This window comes from Biomphalaria glabrata, chromosome 1 (genome assembly GCF_947242115.1).
Source record: "Biomphalaria glabrata chromosome 1, xgBioGlab47.1, whole genome shotgun sequence".
NCBI lineage: Eukaryota > Metazoa > Mollusca > Gastropoda > Planorbidae > Biomphalaria > Biomphalaria glabrata.
The window spans coordinates 59,135,158-59,152,762 of NC_074711.1; the positions used below are offsets into that span (position 1 = coordinate 59,135,158).

The 17,605-nt window shown below is 32.7% G+C and overlaps 1 protein-coding gene across 7 annotated transcripts in view; it reads left to right on the forward strand.

The window, feature by feature from the left end:
• Nucleotides 1-8: 8 nt before the first annotated feature.
• Nucleotides 9-17,605, forward strand: part of LOC106065572 (NHL repeat-containing protein 2-like) — a 29,422-nt gene continuing 11,825 nt past the window's right edge. Inside the window, exons 1-8 of one of the 7 annotated variants that reach the window (XM_056004753.1) lie at nt 9-112; nt 1,765-1,965; nt 10,133-10,419; nt 10,637-10,939; nt 11,552-11,822; nt 12,671-12,755; nt 14,524-14,755; nt 15,661-15,777. In XM_056004753.1, the coding sequence (XP_055860728.1) occupies nt 1,803-1,965; nt 10,133-10,419; nt 10,637-10,939; nt 11,552-11,822; nt 12,671-12,755; nt 14,524-14,755; nt 15,661-15,777 (1,458 nt within the window). In that variant the 5' untranslated portion in view covers nt 9-112; nt 1,765-1,802. Of the gene's footprint in view, nt 343-1,764; nt 1,966-3,767; nt 4,135-10,132; nt 10,420-10,636; nt 10,940-11,551; nt 11,823-12,670; nt 12,756-14,523; nt 14,756-15,660; nt 15,778-17,605 lie in introns of those variants that run through there. The other 6 variants (XM_056004766.1, XR_008773789.1, XM_056004744.1 and 3 more) reach the window with 6 other exon arrangements.

A 17,605-nucleotide genomic window follows, 5' to 3' on the forward strand; every position in this document is an offset into this window, starting at 1 on the left:
TATGAAGGGTGGATAACTGTAATGCATCAAAGCAAAATGTACACATTAGAGTAATCTCTCCATTGTTTTCGTTCAAATTCATTCTTCATTGTAATCTACTGAAATAGTCAAGGCCAAGGCAAGGGACTTGAAGGGTTTCACTTGAATCTAGACAATCTATCTAGTCTAGTATAATCTAGATAGATCTAGGATCTAGATCTATATTCTATAGATAGAATCTGATCTAGAGCTCGAATACAGACAAAATTTGAAAATAGATCTACTAGAATTTTACTAGATCTAGATCTAGACAGTGTATAAAAGTATTAAAAGATCTTCTCTAGATTCTAGATCTAAATCTAGGTAGATGATAGTATTGATACTAGATAGTAGATTTAACTAGATCTATTCTAGAGTAGTTTATGCTATTCGGACACCTACTATAGGCCCAAATGTGAAAGTTTGACTTTGACAGCGCATTATTTTACAATGGACAATGGTTTGACATAGAAAAGAAAATGACGTATCAAAATCTTCTTTAGTTAAATGAGAATAAGGATGACTACTTATATTTGTTCCCCTAGCCCTAACCTAACCTATATTTGTTATTATATTTAAGGTCAAAGAGGCCGTGTGTTTTCATTTAATTCGGACACATTTGACCCACATTATTTGATTCTGGACACCATAATTTATTTCAGACAGTCTCTATATTTAGGCATCAATAAACTCAGATTTTAATTCTATATTAACATTAACTAAATTTTAAGATCCCTAGGCATAACCCCTCACATTAAATCATTACGATGTTCTCAAACTATGCATAAATACGAACACAAAAAATAAAAATATGAACACACTTATTCTACCAAAATTAGGTCACTGGAATAGTGATTTCTGCACCGACTTTTAGACTTATTTTATGTTTGTTTATTTTGTGTGTGTTGAATGTTTGGGGTTTGCATTAGATGTGTGTTGAATGTTTGTGTTTTTTGTTTGTTTATTAATTTAATAAATTTCTAATACAGATGATCTTTTGTAGTTAGTAGGCCACTACAGGTCACGATAGCCATTCTTGCCTAACTGAATCCTCTATATTCTCTATATAAATCTAGATCTATCTAATAGGTCTAGATCTAAGCATTTAACTTCATTCAATGTACCAAGCTCACTCCAAACATTTGCCCATTTATTCTCTATTAAAAAATACAACAACAAACGAACAAATATAATATAAGTATAAGATCTTTTTTATTGATGTCCAAAACTGGCTGTCCGAAATAAATTTTGGTAAGAAAATCGTAATTTAATTCGGACACCAAATTCATTTTTTTTTGGTATGGAATAAGAAAACTTGGCTTATGAATCAAATAAATTAGCTCCAAAAACAGAATAAATATTGCCGGGCTCATTAGTATAGACTTAGCCAATCAAAAAATATAGTCTTAACTCTAGGAAGAGGTAAAGTCATCCTGGTAATATAGAAAAAAAAAACAACCTGACTAACAAATTTGAAATTCGTTTTTCTTACATAAAAAGACAGCTAAATGGAAGGAAATTGGGTCAGAATCATTGGAAAATGGACAAGCACATTATACAGCGCGCTATTTTTATAATACATATTAAAATAATTATTTAATGACCACAAAAAATAGCGAATGTCCGAATTCATGCAATGTCCGTAATAAATAAACTACTATAGATCTAGAATCTAGAATAATCTAGATTTATTCATATTCTTAGTATAAGTATTCTATAATTTATACAATCTAATTATAATTCTAGATCTAGAATTCTAGATCTAATCCACAACGACAAGAAGGATGACTACATCGATATTTGATTTACTTGGAATCATTGCTGATTTTGAAGAAACTTTAAACATAAATGACATAAATGAATCTAGATCTAACAACCGTGAAAAAATTGTTTCACATTTACAGAAAATGGATAAGATCAATTTTAAAGTTCCTGAATTCACTCCAGGCAAGTTTTAGGTTAATGTCATTTTTCATAAGTTATTGCATTATTGGGTATTATTATATTACAATAAAAAAATTAGTCTAATTAGTTAAAATTAAATTAGCTTACTTGACAAGATAGACAGAATCAGGTTTCTCTTATAAATTATATTATATTTTAATTTTAAGAATATGCAGAAAAAAATTAAGATTACAAATATGTAATTTGATTTCTTCGGAGATAAATAGTTTTTAAAATCTATATTTTTTAAGTTTAATTTCTTATTACCGTATATTGTCATTGGAAATACGCATTTTTGTTTTTAAGGCTCAACACTAGATTATCTCCCTTAAGTTAATTGCCAACTTTTTCTGTTTGTATTTTGTCTTTGTTCTAACAGCTATTACAGTGTTTCTCAAACTTTTTTGTCTGCCAGCGCACTAAAAAAACTACAAAAATTTCACGGCACACCACGAAGAGCAACAGTTGTTTTATAATAAAATGAAAAATTATTTTACCTTTTTTAAGTATTACATTCAATGTGAAAGGTGTGCCTGCTTTTGAGAGCAAATGTGATCTAATCAAGGCTTCAAAGTTGATAAACAAACTCGCATTTCATCGTCTATTGTAAAAAGTCTCTCTCTTTTCTTAGACTTTATTTCAGTCAGTGCTGAAAATCCTAATTCACAAACCATGAAGATATAAACTGATTGCAGGATATAACTAGTTGATTGAAATCCAAAACATGTTCACTCTATTTTCCACAAAATTTGACCTAAGTACTGCATCATTTTTCAAATCAATGAGCTGCTCTTCTTCCTCATTTGTAAGATTTGTAGCTTCATTGTTTCTAAATGGATAGCTGACCCATCCATATACAAGACTTTTAACTGTTGAGAAGTAATGCTGCAATGCTGACTGCAAATGTGTCAAAGTGTCCAGAATTTGGGGATGAATCCTTTAGTCGAAGCACATTCATTGTAAGTAGGAAAGCAGTCAAAGACTCCTTTCGAGATCTTACTTTGCCACAAAGACAATTTTTCACCAAATGACTTCAGTTTTGGGGATGCAGTGATGATCCTTGAAGATTTAAATTCAATGAATTTAATTAGTCAAATAAATCAGAGAGAAATGTCACCTTAACCCACCAGATCTCGTCATGAATAGAAAATCAAAAGTCTTTTTTTTCAGCCTCCAAGAATGACATCAACTCAGCCTTGAGTTGGACGACACGCTTTAACACTTTACCCCCTGGACAGTCAACGAACGTTGGTATGATACAGGAGACATTTGTAGTCTGAATCCATTGCTTCACAGAGCTGAGAGAAAAGTCGAGATGCAAGCAGTCGAGATTTGATGAAGTTTACAACTTCAGTAACTTGATCCAGAACAGACATCAAATCTTTCGGCAAAGACTTGAAGGCAAGAGCTTCTCTGTGGATCATACAGTGGATTTTCTTGACGCACAAGAGTGAAAAATCCCTTTCTATTTCCCTGCATGGAAGGACAGCCATCGGTGCAAATGCTGACACAGTTTCTCCACTTTGTAGTTTGAAGAGGAAAATGTCTTCGTTTACCACATTGAAAATATATTCGCCTATAGTCATAGTTGGTAAGTCTTTGCGAAATAAGATTTTGTTGACACATTTTTCATCTTTTATGAACCGAATAAAAGCTAGCTGCTGGGCTTTGCCGCTAACATCAGTGGATTCATCAACTTGAAGAGACCACAGCAGAGACACTTCATCGTCAGTCACGTCGAAGTGTTCGCAGATTTGATCTTGTAAATCTGACGGTAAGTCTTCAATTCTGCGCGAGATAGTATCATTTCTCAAAGGAACTTTTTAACTATTTCGGTGGCATCGGGACCTAGTTCGTTTCAACAACTCTTGCTGGTGCAATGACATATTCAGTCTCTGTGTGTGCTTTCTTGCGCTTTGCTAATAACTGAGCAACCAATCCTTTTTCTGGCAGCTTTAGGTAGTTCGTAAGTTTCTTAGCTTGTTTCATTTGTTGAGCCCTGATGTTTTCGAAGTATTCCTTCGGTTGCACTTTTACAGCTGGATGTTTTGTTTCCAAGTGTGTCTTCAATTTGCTTGGAACAAGCGCCTCACTCGATACAGTTACATTGCAGATCAGACAGAATGGCAATGGAGAATCTTCAGGTCCAGAAGATAAGAAACCATATCCGATGTAATCTTCTTTGTACCTTTGTTTGGTTCCTTGCTTTTCATATAACGCTTTCGCAGTTTCATTCTTGTTAACGTATTTCTCCATGGATAACAATGAATAATGCTTATTGATAATTTGTTATTATTAGCATACACCTACAAAATTTACATGAAATGCATCGCTTATTATTATCGTTACCAATTTAAAAATTGCTGTGCCTCTGCTTAGGCGGCCTACTGTAACACTGCACGTATGGTGTTCTGAAAACTCCCGCGGCACATCTGCAAATCTTCAGCAGCACACTAGTGTGCTGCGGCACACAGTTTGAGAAACACTGAGCTATTAGATCTAATAGTGAAACTTATTTAAAATGCAAACAAGCTTAAATTGTACTTTAAGCAATAACTAAATATAAATTATGTAATAAAAGTAATAACATAGATCTACAAAGACGAAAACAAAAATTAATAAAAAAAAATATTCACATTAAATTACTTTGCAATATAAGTTAATAGGGGGTCTACCGAAAACCAGAAAACATGGCAAGACAAAAAAGTTTGGGAACCACTGGTATAGAGTCTAGAGTCACAAAAGTGTCACTAGAGTAGACCTAGATAAGATTGTCCTAACTAGAGTTTAAGCTCTTATATTCTGAACACATCATCAAATTCTCATTTGCATTCACCGAACGCATCACTTTTTAAATTTTGTAATTTTTGTAAGCTATTATTTTAACCTCCCCTGCAACTCACACCCATATAAGGGATGAGGGCTAGATTATGAGCCAGTTTAATCATAGCCTCCAGGTCATATCAAAATTTAAGCTTCTATTAATCTACAGAAAGCCATTCCAATCACATTAACACTGTTTACTATTAAAGGAAATACAAAAAAAGGGGGTGTTCTGTGAATAATAATGAATATAACTCATTCTTGTTCCTTGAACATGGCAAAATGGTAATTAGATTTTATTGGGATTAATAAATGATTTGTTCAATGAATAAACATGACCTAGATTGTGATATCTTGAGTACATAATTTATGAATGAATGGAAAAAGTGCGGGATTGCTATTTCTAAGCCAGAGACCATGCCCTGGTGGTGAGGAGAGTGAGGTATATGTATACACTAAGCATGTAGTATCACAACCTAGTAAATAGGCTGGGGGGGGGGGGGGGGGGGTAGAGTCATGAAAAAAAAAAGAATTATAGGCATCTGTGGGAGGGGCCCCTAAGGTGCAAAAAAAAACAAACATACAAACTATGAAAACAAGAATAGGGTCCATGGATGGGAATGAAAAGGAGAGAGAGAGAGAGAATATGTGCAGCTGAAAATGTCATCTATCTATTAAATTATTTTAAATTATAATATTTAATTTATACATTTGTTTCTCTCTGTTTCTACACTTTCTACAAATAGATTATATATTATATATTATATATTATATTATATTATATATATATATATATATATATATATATATATATATATATATATATATATATATATATATATATATATATATATATATATATATATATATATATATATATTAGGGGTGCACCGGATAGTACTTTTTTGGATAGTAAAATTTGATATTCGGCTGGGGCCGGTGCCGGAGCCGGATACCTAAGTGTCTTGTTAATAGCTTGTGTTGCTGAACATTTTACGAAACTGTTAAATAACATACCTATATTGGTTGGTTTTATTTTTTTTCCTTTTATATACCTTATTGTTTTAAACTCTGTTACTGATTGATTTATTCAAGCTTAACAGTATTTCTAAAAATATGCATAGCATGAGTGTGTCTGTGTGTATGTACGATGCCACCAACTGTAAAGGATGTGTGTAGGAGGGTCAATGTAAAATATGTTAGTATATATTTAACTAGTTACTAATGTAAATCTCTCATAAGTAAAGTGCAATCTGCCTTGTATAGTGGTCGGATGTATGTGTTCATGAATTTCAGACCAACAACCTGGTCAGATATACCTAGTGAGCCTACACATGTAGTCCTAGTGTAGTGTGTATAGTTGTTTGTGTTAACCATCAAGCATTGTTTTTTCCTTGAGCATATGCACGCAATAGAGTTGGGTGTCAGTCAAAAAAGATAACACATTGGCATGGTCAGTCAAGCATATAGATAAATTATACCCGTCCACTAGTTAGAGGTCAAGGGTTGTTGTTGTTTTTTTTACGCTCCAGCATATTGTTTCTTTGTTTGCTAGATCTAACTGCGGTACTATTATTCAATTTATTTTATGCGATTTTAAAATTTACTGTAAGATTTTCCGTTATTTATTAAGTCAAAAGAATTAAAAAATGAAATTAGCTTTCTTTCTAATGATTTTAATACAAGGCAAAAAATTACACACACGCAAACATGCACATCTTTGTTTTATTTTATTGTGCAAAGAACGCACGTAAGAAACATTAAATGCAAAGAACGTATGTTAGGAACATCTTCCTTAATTATTACTTATTAATTATTTTATTGGTGGTTTCAGTAACTGTTACAAAAGGGAACGATAGTAAGCCTATGGATGTCAGGTGTGTAAAAGTCGTCCTGGCCTGATACACAGTGGCTAAGTACGCATCTTAAGTAAACAAAAATAGTAATAACAAGGAGTTAATTGACTGTCACAAATTATTAAGAATATGTTATCAAATCTAGACACTTAACTGAAGGAGTAATATTCAAGTTAACACGTTAGAAAAAATATTTAACTGTAATATTTATTGACAGTGTAATATCCTTTGTTAGCACGTTGTGTTTTTTCATTCTGGCTTAAAAATGGTCAATGTCTATCAATAAATTGGGTGTCAAGGACCAAAGAAATAAAATAAAGAGTAGGGGGTGTTTAGCTCTCCATTTAAAGATAGCCCTGGTCATGTCTTCTACAAAATAATTAGTTACTGGCTTACTGGGCTATATAATCTCGCGGTTTGTGTTCTGTGTAGCTAAAGGTCACTCGTTTAGGTGCGTGTGATTTTTGTCCAGCTTACTAATTTAGATTTATGTTCAAGTAATTTGGCACACTTGAAAAGGTGTGGCCTCTTGCCCAACCACGTGATTAAGATTTTTCTCCAAATAAGCAAACTCTTTGTCCGGATACCCGTATAGATGTTTGGCTTGAAGTCCAGCCCCCCCCCCCCACCAATTAAGATTAGCTACTAAGTAAACAAACATAGTTCCCTCGTGTGACCTCTAGAGAGTGCTTACGTCCATCGTATCTGACTTGGGGTCACCTGTCAATCAATGAACTCAATGTGATGGACTAAACAAATAAAAGGGGGAGGGAGTTGTTCATCTGGATATACCTAGTCCTAGTTACATTAGAGGTGTGGCTATGGTAGTCCAGCCCCCGTAATAAAGAATAACTATTGAATAAACAAACTCAGTTCCCTCGAAAGGTGTGACCTCTAGAGAGTGTCAATACGCTGACATTAAACCTATGTCCATCGTATTTAACTTGTGGTCACCTACCTATAAAAAAACCCCAATGTGATGGACTAAACAAATAAAAGGGGTGGGAGTTGTTCATCTCTACCTCTGGAGATATACCCGCACAGCTTGACAGACGTCTCGTCAGCATGACGTAGTCAAGGAATGTAGCATTTCAACATGTTAACTAACCTACTCAAAGGTCAAGACAAATTGAAAAAAGTGTCAGCCATTGCTGCTCTGTATGTAGAGAGCATTTATGATGTAAAGTTTCATTTCTATTTATGTTTAGTTATTAACACGCCTTGTCTTTATAATAAATGGTGCATAAACAGGTGTTTGGTGCATATTCATAATGGCTCTATTTTTAAGCACATTATTTTGTTTTAATATAAACATTAATACATTCTACAACAGACATTAATGGAACGAGATCCACTTTATGCATATTAAATAGGTGTATTTTTTACTATCCGGTAGTGATATCCGACCGGAGCCGAATAGCACCGGATAGTAAAAAATGCCGGATATTCAGCAGAAGCCGGAGCCGGAGCGACTATCCGGTGCACCCCTAATATATATATATATATATATATTTATTTATTTATTTATATATATAAACTATAAATATAAATGAATGAATAGAGTTTATATATATGGGATACATACTACCAGCTCTTGTCTAATGGAAAAAAATTGCCAGTTTATTGATATTGGAAGAAAATGTTCTGCAACTCACAAAACTATTCCAAAAAAGTAACTTCAACTGAGAAATCTGATAATTATTATTACCTAGTATTTATATGTCATACTGACATGTTTTATCAGTACACATAGTTTGTTTTTCTACTCTTATTACTCTCTTTCCTTTTTTTCTGGCCTCTTCTGGGTATGCAGCTGACAGGTAAGTCATATAATCTGGTGTCATCTTCAGTCATGCTTTTATTTTTAGGAACAATGCTTAGAAAGACATTGATTAGTATCATTTATTATTGATCTGTTTATATTATAATAAACATTGGGCCTTCACCGTGCCCCACACTCTCTAGTCCAGTGTTTCCTTTAACATAACACTTTGCACATTCTGAGTAATACTTTGCTTATTTTTTAGAGAGGTTAATTCACATGTTAGTTTACTGGTAAGTTATTTCAGTAGTTCATGGAACAGCTATTCAGGCTTCGCATAACACAGCTTGGGAAACACTGCACTAGTCAATTCATTTTTCTTTATTGCCTTATTTGACTTGGTTTCTATGATTATTTTTATAATACTTTTTAAAACAAAATATTTTTTTCAAGCTAATTAGGCTCATAAAATGGTTGCCTGAACTGTCGTTTGGTCATCTCTATTGTTCTGGGTTCAAAACCTTCCTGTTACTGTTCCCAGGAAGTTTGGACTAGAAAGGAGATTATCTTCACAAAATTCGCTGATGATGCGGCTCTTCTTGCCCTGCTCTCAGAGAGCTCAGACGTAAATGAGTATTTCAAAGAATTAGAACACATTGAAGAATACTGTAAAGATAATTTTTTATTATTAAATGTAAAAAAAAACAAAGAAATGATAATTGATTTTCGTAGGGACAAGAAGGAAAATGATATTGTTTCTGTAGCTGGAGAGACTATTGAAATTGTGCAAACCTTTAAATACCTTGGTACTATCCTAGACAATAAACTAAATTTTACTGCAAATGCTGATTATATCAGCAAAAAAGGGCAGCAAAGATTACGACTACTAAGAAAACTGTCCTCGTTTAATGTTAGCGAAAAGGCCTTGGCTATGTTTTATCACGCTCACATCTGCAATATTTTAAGTTTCAATATCACTGCCTGGTATGGCAATCTGAGCATTAAAAATAAAAATAAACTTAATAGAATCCTAAATGCTGCTGGCAAAATCATTGGCAAAAAACAAGCCCCATTTGGGCAGTTGTTTGAGACAAACATCTATAAAAAAGCTAACAAGATCCTCGAAATAAAGAATCACCCTTTGTGTCGGGATTTTGTGATTTTACCATCACAAAAGAGATACAAGACACCGATAGCAAAGACAAACAGACACAAACACTCTTTTGTTCCCTTGGCAATCAAATCATTAAATAAGAACAATCTGGTATAAACTTTGTCACATGTAAATTATGAGTGAGTCTGGTGTGAATGTACACTTTGGTTTCTTATAGTTCTAATGTTTTTTGTTTGGTGTAATGCACAAATTGTAAGACAAATTTCCTTACGGATAATAAAGATTATTATTATTATTATTATTATTATTCTTATTATTATTATTATCTTTCTCTTGGAAAGCACATCCAAAACATGTCAAACATTTAACAAAACAAAATGTATAAATTCCTTAATATAAACTGTTAAACATAGCATAATTTGTTAGTTTTTTGTTTTGCATTGGAACAATCTTTTTAGGCCAATTTTCACATACATAAAATACCTTATTGATAATTTTGATGCTAACTGAAATTAATTAAAAAGTAATTTTTTTAAATATTATTGTCTTTATGATTTAAACGTCACACAATTATCATAGTCATTTATCTTTATTGTCATGAATATTTTTTTTCAGACCTTGAGTGGCTTAATGTTTCTCAGCCTTTAAAAATGTATGACCACTTGAAAGGGAAAATTGTTGTCTTGGATTTCTTCACCTATTGCTGCATCAACTGCATGCACATTTTACCAGATTTAAAGCTGGTAGAAGAGAGGTATCCCTTGGATGCAGGGGTAGTGATTGTTGGTGTTCATTCAGCAAAATTTCTAAATGAAAGAGTGACGTCTAACATATTAAGTGCTATACTACGATACAACATCCAACACCCTGTGGTCAATGATAAAAATGCAACCTTGTGGCAAGTAAGTTAAGAATAGTTGTAATTGAATTAATAATACTGCATTCGTTCTTACAAAATTTACTATGTTTTTTTTTTTTAATTTTTTAATTTAAAGTTTTGAACTAAAAGTACTACCCTAATTAACAAAGAAAAAAATGCTTGATTATATAAAAAGTATTAATCCAATCAATGCTAATAAAATTGTATTTTAATAGTTATAATAACATTTTTTTTTAAAGGAACTTGCTGTGTCTTGTTGGCCTACTTTAGTATTTCTAGGGCCCAAAGGTCAGATAATTCACTCAATAGCTGGAGAAGGTCCTAGAGACAAATTACTTTTATTTCTAGACGTTGCCACGCAATATTACTCTTCTGAACTCCAACCTAGTGATCTCCCCATCAGCCTGTCAAAAAATGAAGCTACGCTTTCACAGCTGATATACCCAGGAAAAATTTGCTATTGGCCTGAAAGACACCAGCTTGTTATTGCTGATACTGGAAACCACAGGATCATTGTAACTGATGTTAACGGCATTGTTCAGGTTCAAGTATAACTTACTTAAGGCTCTATTTTGATTGTAGATGCTATGGTTTTATGTCAATTTAGATTAAAAAAAACCAACCAACAAACTTACCTTCTTTTCTTTTAAGTATTTTAGTAATTCATCCCAGTGAATATTTGAAAGTAATGATAATAAATCAATAAGTATAATGCTTATACATGGTTTTGTAATAAAGTAATTAAGGTTAACTACCTAAGTATTTATCATGGTATTTATAATATGTATGTAGCTTCATTTCTAATGTCTTAGTGTTCTAAATTTTACTTCTGAGCCATATATTTTCGGATGAAATGATAACTTTGAGCCACATTTTCTGGTTTTAAAAGATTTTGAGCCATACATTCTGGTCTAATGTTTTTGCTCAAAAATATTCTGATGTTGTTGATTCTACCTGGCGACTGAATGAGTTTTGTATAGTAGCTAAAGTAAAGCTTGTTAATCATTGTGTTGGCTACATTCGTAAATTGTAAACTCACCTTACAAACCCTCAAGGGATTTACACATAAAAAACTAAGTAATACTTAATCATTTAGAATTTTAAATCTTTTTAATCATTTAAAATAATCTCTTTTAAAAAAAATCTATGAACAGAATATAATTGGAAATGGACATAAAGGATTGAAAGATGGCCGATTGGAAATTGCAGAATTTTCATCCCCTCAAGGTGTTACTTGTGATTCTCAGAATATCTTTGTAGCAGACACAGAAAACCATTGTATTAGAAAGATCAGCTTTGAAAGTTTTGAAGTAAAAACTATATCTGGAACAGGCCATCAAGGATCTGATAAAATTGGAGGAAATGTGTTTCAATCTCAGGCACTTTCATCACCTTGGGATGTTTTGATTGGATATACTCCAGATGGTCAGTTTGTTTAAACATGTTAACCTGTTTATCATCTTTACATTATCTATAACATTTTCACCTGTGAGACTTGCAATCATGACCAGTTGAGTTCTCTTTAGTCTCAACTAGAATCCTCCTGAAAATTCCTCCATTTCTTAATGTTGTCTTCTAACTCTAACTGTGCTATAACACCAAGATGTTACATAAACCAATTGACTATTTATTAAGGTGGATCGAGTGCACTTATCATGCTATAAGACTGAAGAAGCAATTTAAAAAGCAACTCCATCTCCTATTCATTTTCAGGATTCTATTTTTTTAAATAACTTTTAACTTAACATTTTTTACTAAAATGTATTTTACATTCTTTAGATCTTCTTGTTGTTAAGAAAACTTTATTTTCAAACAACTTTGTATATATTACTTGGTTATAATTATATTAAATAATCAGCTGACAATATGAGGTACAGCAACTTTGACCTGAAATTGTAAGGATACACTAATAGATTCATGCCTTAGATGAGGAAACTAATAGCCTTTGGTTAAAGGACTGATCACAGAAGACTTGTAACCATTGTTCACAGAAATATGTTAACTGAACCTTATCTGTCTATGATAGTCCTTGAAGTGAAACTTAATGTTTGTGGTGGCTTAATAATATACACACAACTTCTGAATCAAGTTTAAATTTTAGTGAAGGCTGTGCACTGGCCACAAGGAAGTTATCCTTGGTCATAGAAACAGAGAATACATGTAGGCCACTAGATCTCTAGAGAAACATTTATAAAATTAATGAAAGTATTGTAAAGGAAAGATATTTTTTTTAAACTATGATTTAAAATCTCTTTTTGATTTTTTTTTTAAAGGTACTACATCATTGCTGTTTATTGCAATGGCAGGCTCACATCAGATTTGGGTTTATTTTTTAAATGATACCCTCTGGTACAGCAAGTATGTACATAGAACTTTATGAAATAAATAATATTAGGGAATATAACTTTTCAACTTTTTTTTTGTATCAGTAGAGGGGTGAACAATCTGTGCTTTTCTTTAAAAAAAAAATACCATGCCACCCATGACAGTGACATTTGGTTTATCAATCATTGGTTAACCAAAATGTATTCACAAGAGGATAGACAATAGTAGTAGATATTGATTTGAGTTTCTGTGATTGTTAAAAGTGAAACACATTACTATGTCATTGATATTTGCAAATAAATCCAATATATCTTTTTAAACTTACCTGTCTAAACATGAGAAAAAAAACTAAGGTTGACATGTAGAATCATTAATGACTAGTTAGTGAATACCTGCCCCTTTAATAGAAACCTACAAGAATGATTCCCTGTCCTATAAATTTTATTACTTCAAAGGTACCATTCTGTCTAGCGCTTTTAAATTCTGAGTTAAACCAAGTGTCTGAGAGATAGACCATAATGGTGTAATGAAATTTGTATATAAATTAAGCAAACATATAAACCATATTAATGTACATTAGTGTATTGGAGAGGCGAGCATAGCTTGATGTGTGTAAAAAATACAAAGGAGAAGTAAACATGATGTGTATAAATTATTGAGTATTTGTTTAGGTGGTCAAGCGGCCTTGTCACAAGTGTATTGTTATATAACATCACAGTTTGTTTCTCTTCTAATACATTTGTTACAGAACTAGAACTCTCAGCCCAAAGCTTTTGACTATTTTTTTAACATTGTTTCTTTGAACTACGGTATGTCTCAGAGCTAGTTTTGTAGTGCTTCCATACTTTAGAAAAGTATGCAGTCAGATTTTGATTTAACATATTAGTTTGCCACTCTATAAATCCTGAATTTTGGGAGAGTAAAAAAAAAAAAGCGTACCGGTAAATGTATCATGCTAGTTAAAATGTATGTTTAAAATTACAAAAAAACAAAACTGGCATATATGAACTATATTTATTACTATCACTATTAACTTTATTAAGATGAGATCTATACAATAACAATTTCCCTCTGCTGTGAACCAGTATATGATGAACCCATTGTCAGTGAACCAAATGTCATTGAGCCATTTGTCATGGCAACAATTTTTGCTAAGCCAAGTGTCAATGAACCAGTTCTTGGTTAGCCATAGTTCTCTCAGCCTACTGAACCATTTGTCTGGAACAAACCTTTTGTCTTTGAACCACTTGTTGTGCAACCCCATGAAAGTGTACCATACTGTAGTTCTCTTTTAAGACCTAAGACCTAAATAAAATCTTATCAAATTGGCTGCTGAAATAGATGTACTAAAAATGCAGGCTATTTCACTGATTATGACACCCATTCATATCTAAAATTTTAATTTCGGTCAGCCTCATATTCCTAGAGAATCCTGTTGTATATCATCTTTAACAGACTGTTCCAAGCATAGCAAACATTTTTAAGTGTTGGTCGTACGGACATCACTTATTGCTTCTAATTTGACCTTTTTCATTTTGCATTACTGACACCCATTACAGATGATATTAGTTGTTGATTAACATTACTTAAAATATTCTCAATTTAGCACCCCCCCACGTTTTTTTTTTCCTTCAATTTTTTTTCTTTCTGACCTTCCAATCAGCTATTGATTTGATTTTGGATTTTTCTGTACAAAATTGATTAACATGTACTAAAAAGTAGTATAACTATTCATCTTAATATCCATATGCTAGAATTTAAATTACTTACTGTAAATATTTTGTTTGTTATTATCATTCAGATCCTATGTGTCTGGAACATGTCTGTGTTTTGCTGGTTCAGGACAAGAGGAAAACAGAAATAATTCTTATCCAGATAAAGCTAGCTTTGCCCAGCCCTCAGGCTTAGCTTTGTCTATGGAAGATTCTAAGGGGAAACTTTATATTGCTGACAGTGAGAGCTCTTCAGTGCGTTATATATCTCTATCTGATGGCAAAGTTTGTGGACTGGTTGGTGGAGAGAGAGATCCTACTGTAAGTTCTATTCTACAAGTAGCCATAAAATACGTCCAATTATTTAAGATAATTACCTCAACAAAAAAATCGGCAATTAAATTTTAATTATAATTATCTTTTTAAACGAAAACATGATTAAATCTGCCTGTTCTCTTTCCTTTTTTTTAAAACAAAACTTATATCAACTCACTCTGTCTGACTTTCTGGTACAAATTGAAGGCACTAGTGCGAGAAGGTGGTTAAGTCATATTTTTATGAAAATTGAAGTTACAAATTGTAATGCTCTGTGCACCTTCTGACAAGATTTCCATTGTATTTAAGAGTAGAATTGTGTACATAGTCCCATTGACAAATGTACAGCTGGGGGGCTGTGTCCAGCCATAGCCACTTTATGCATGAAACCTGACCACCTTCTTTCACTTAATTGTGTTAACAAAAGGAAAATAATTTACCTGTCAATCTACTGGATTTGTCTATTTGGACTTGACCCCCTTCTTAGATTGACAGAAAAGTAAATTATGGAGAATTGCCCCAGATCCCTAAGATTGCACAGTGGAAAATTGTCAATTAAGACTGGAAACACTAAAGGCCTTTCAATATTGAACATGTTGTTTCTCCCTCTTCTCTGATCAAGTTGAAACTTTGCACAGTTATTCATTGTTCCTAACAAAAGTATGAATTATTAAAAAAAAATAAACCAATTAGTTAATTAGTATTGTTTGTTAATGAAGAAGGGAAATAAATGTTACAGCATTGATTTATATACATATGTCTGTAAATGTGGAGTTCTCCCCCTTATTTATTTATGTTTAAAACAGTTTTATATAAGAAAAGCACACCATAAAGTTCTTACCATTTCTCTATAAGATTTTAATGATATTGTTTGTATTCAGCACAAAGTATTATTTTTGGTTACAAATTAGAATTTATTTGCCTTTGGTGATACTGATGGAATTGGGATCAATGCAAAGCTTCAACATCCACTTGGTGTTGCTGTACTTGATGAGCAACTAATTATAGCAGACTCATATAACCATAAGGTTGGTTGGTGATTTACTTTATATATATATATTATATATTTGTTTAGATCAAAACTCTTCGTCTATGAGACAGAGATTATTTGTTTTTGTATTATTGTCATACTGAACCTTTTGAAATGCACATTTGGTATGAATGCACCTTGGAACATTCATAATATATGTAAAATATCCCAAAAGGTCAATTAGGTCTTAAGAAATCTTTGAAAACTAAGTGTGACAACATTTGTTGATGGTGAGATGTGTTGTCATGCCGGGGATTTTACTTGAATTCAATAGTTAACAAAAATGACGATCTAGAATCACAATTGACGATTCTTTGATAAAACAAAACTCTGGAACTTTATTTAAACACAACGTAAGTATACTTTATGTACAAATTACAAATCAATGAGCAAGAGACATATTATAAAGGCTTTTCAAATAGAGCTCTTAGAAACACGACTGTCTACAAGGACCTAATATTATCCACTGACGTTTACTACCGCCAATTCTCTGGCGCTAACTCTTTTCAAAAAATGTCTTTGTTTAATTTCAAATCAACCAATAGATTTCAAACATACTAATTACGTCCCTTGGGTAAATCCTGACTTGAATGTCAAGTGTCTAAATTTGAGGATTAAATCCTGAGACTCATGTCGAGGGCTTATATTTCTTTCAAAAGTGAAATGTACAAACAATTCTATAATGTAATCTGTGACATATTACCCCCCCCCTCCATTTAGCATTTGTATGGTAATAGAAATGCTCATATGTATACATAAAATACCATACATGAAACTATAGAAAAATGGTTGAGGTAACATATGACAAAATAAAGTCAACTTGGAGATAAAAAATATGTAAATGCAGTGAATAAAATTATTGATGACTTTGAATACCTGTCTCACTATTCAAGTGGTTATGAAAATGAGACAATGCTTGTCATGAACAATATCAAAAGTTGTACAAGGCATAATACTTGGATAAATTAAATCTTGAATTGAATAGGTTACTTCTCTTCATGGTGCCTTATGATGAAATTAAAATATGACAATACAAAACTGATATACTACACCTGTGGAAGAAAAATATATATACAATTATGTTAAGAATTAAATACATCTGGAAAGTGTGTCAGCGAAGACGTTCTCACGTCCAGGAATTGTCTTGACCTCAAATTGGTAGTCTGTGAGTTGTAGACTCCAACGAGTTAAACGACTGTTCGCTAACTTCTTTGAGTTCAGAAATGCTAGTGGTGCATGATCAGTTAGGAGTGTGAAATGAGCACCTAGTAGATATCTGGAGAACTTGGCTATGGCCCATACAATGGCTAGACATTCCCGTTCGATGGTTGAGTATCTGGTTTCAGCTGGTGACAACTTCCTGCTGATGAAAAATACTGGGTGCAAAGTCTCTTGGCATTTCTGTGAAGTGTCTTGGTATTTCTGCATTAGGCATGCACCTATAGCTGAAGATGAAGCATCTGTGGCGAGGTAAAATTGCTTCTCTGGATTCGGAAGTTTGAGAATAGTGTCTCTTGAGAATTCAGCTTTAATGTTCTCAACCGTGGTATGTAGCTCTGTCGACCATGGAATCTTCGTTGGTTGTCCTTTCTTAGTGAGTTCAATCAATGGAGCTATGAGTGCTGTGTAACCTGGTATGAAATGTCTGTAGAAATTACACAGACCCAAAATACTTCTCACTTGCTTTTTACTGGTGGGGACTTTGATGTCTAGTATGCGTTGAATAATGTTCTCTTGAGGTCTCAGCGAATTGTAGCTGACTTTATAACCCAGGAAGGATATTTCTGACATGGCTAGTTCTACCTTACTAGGCTTTATGGTAAAAC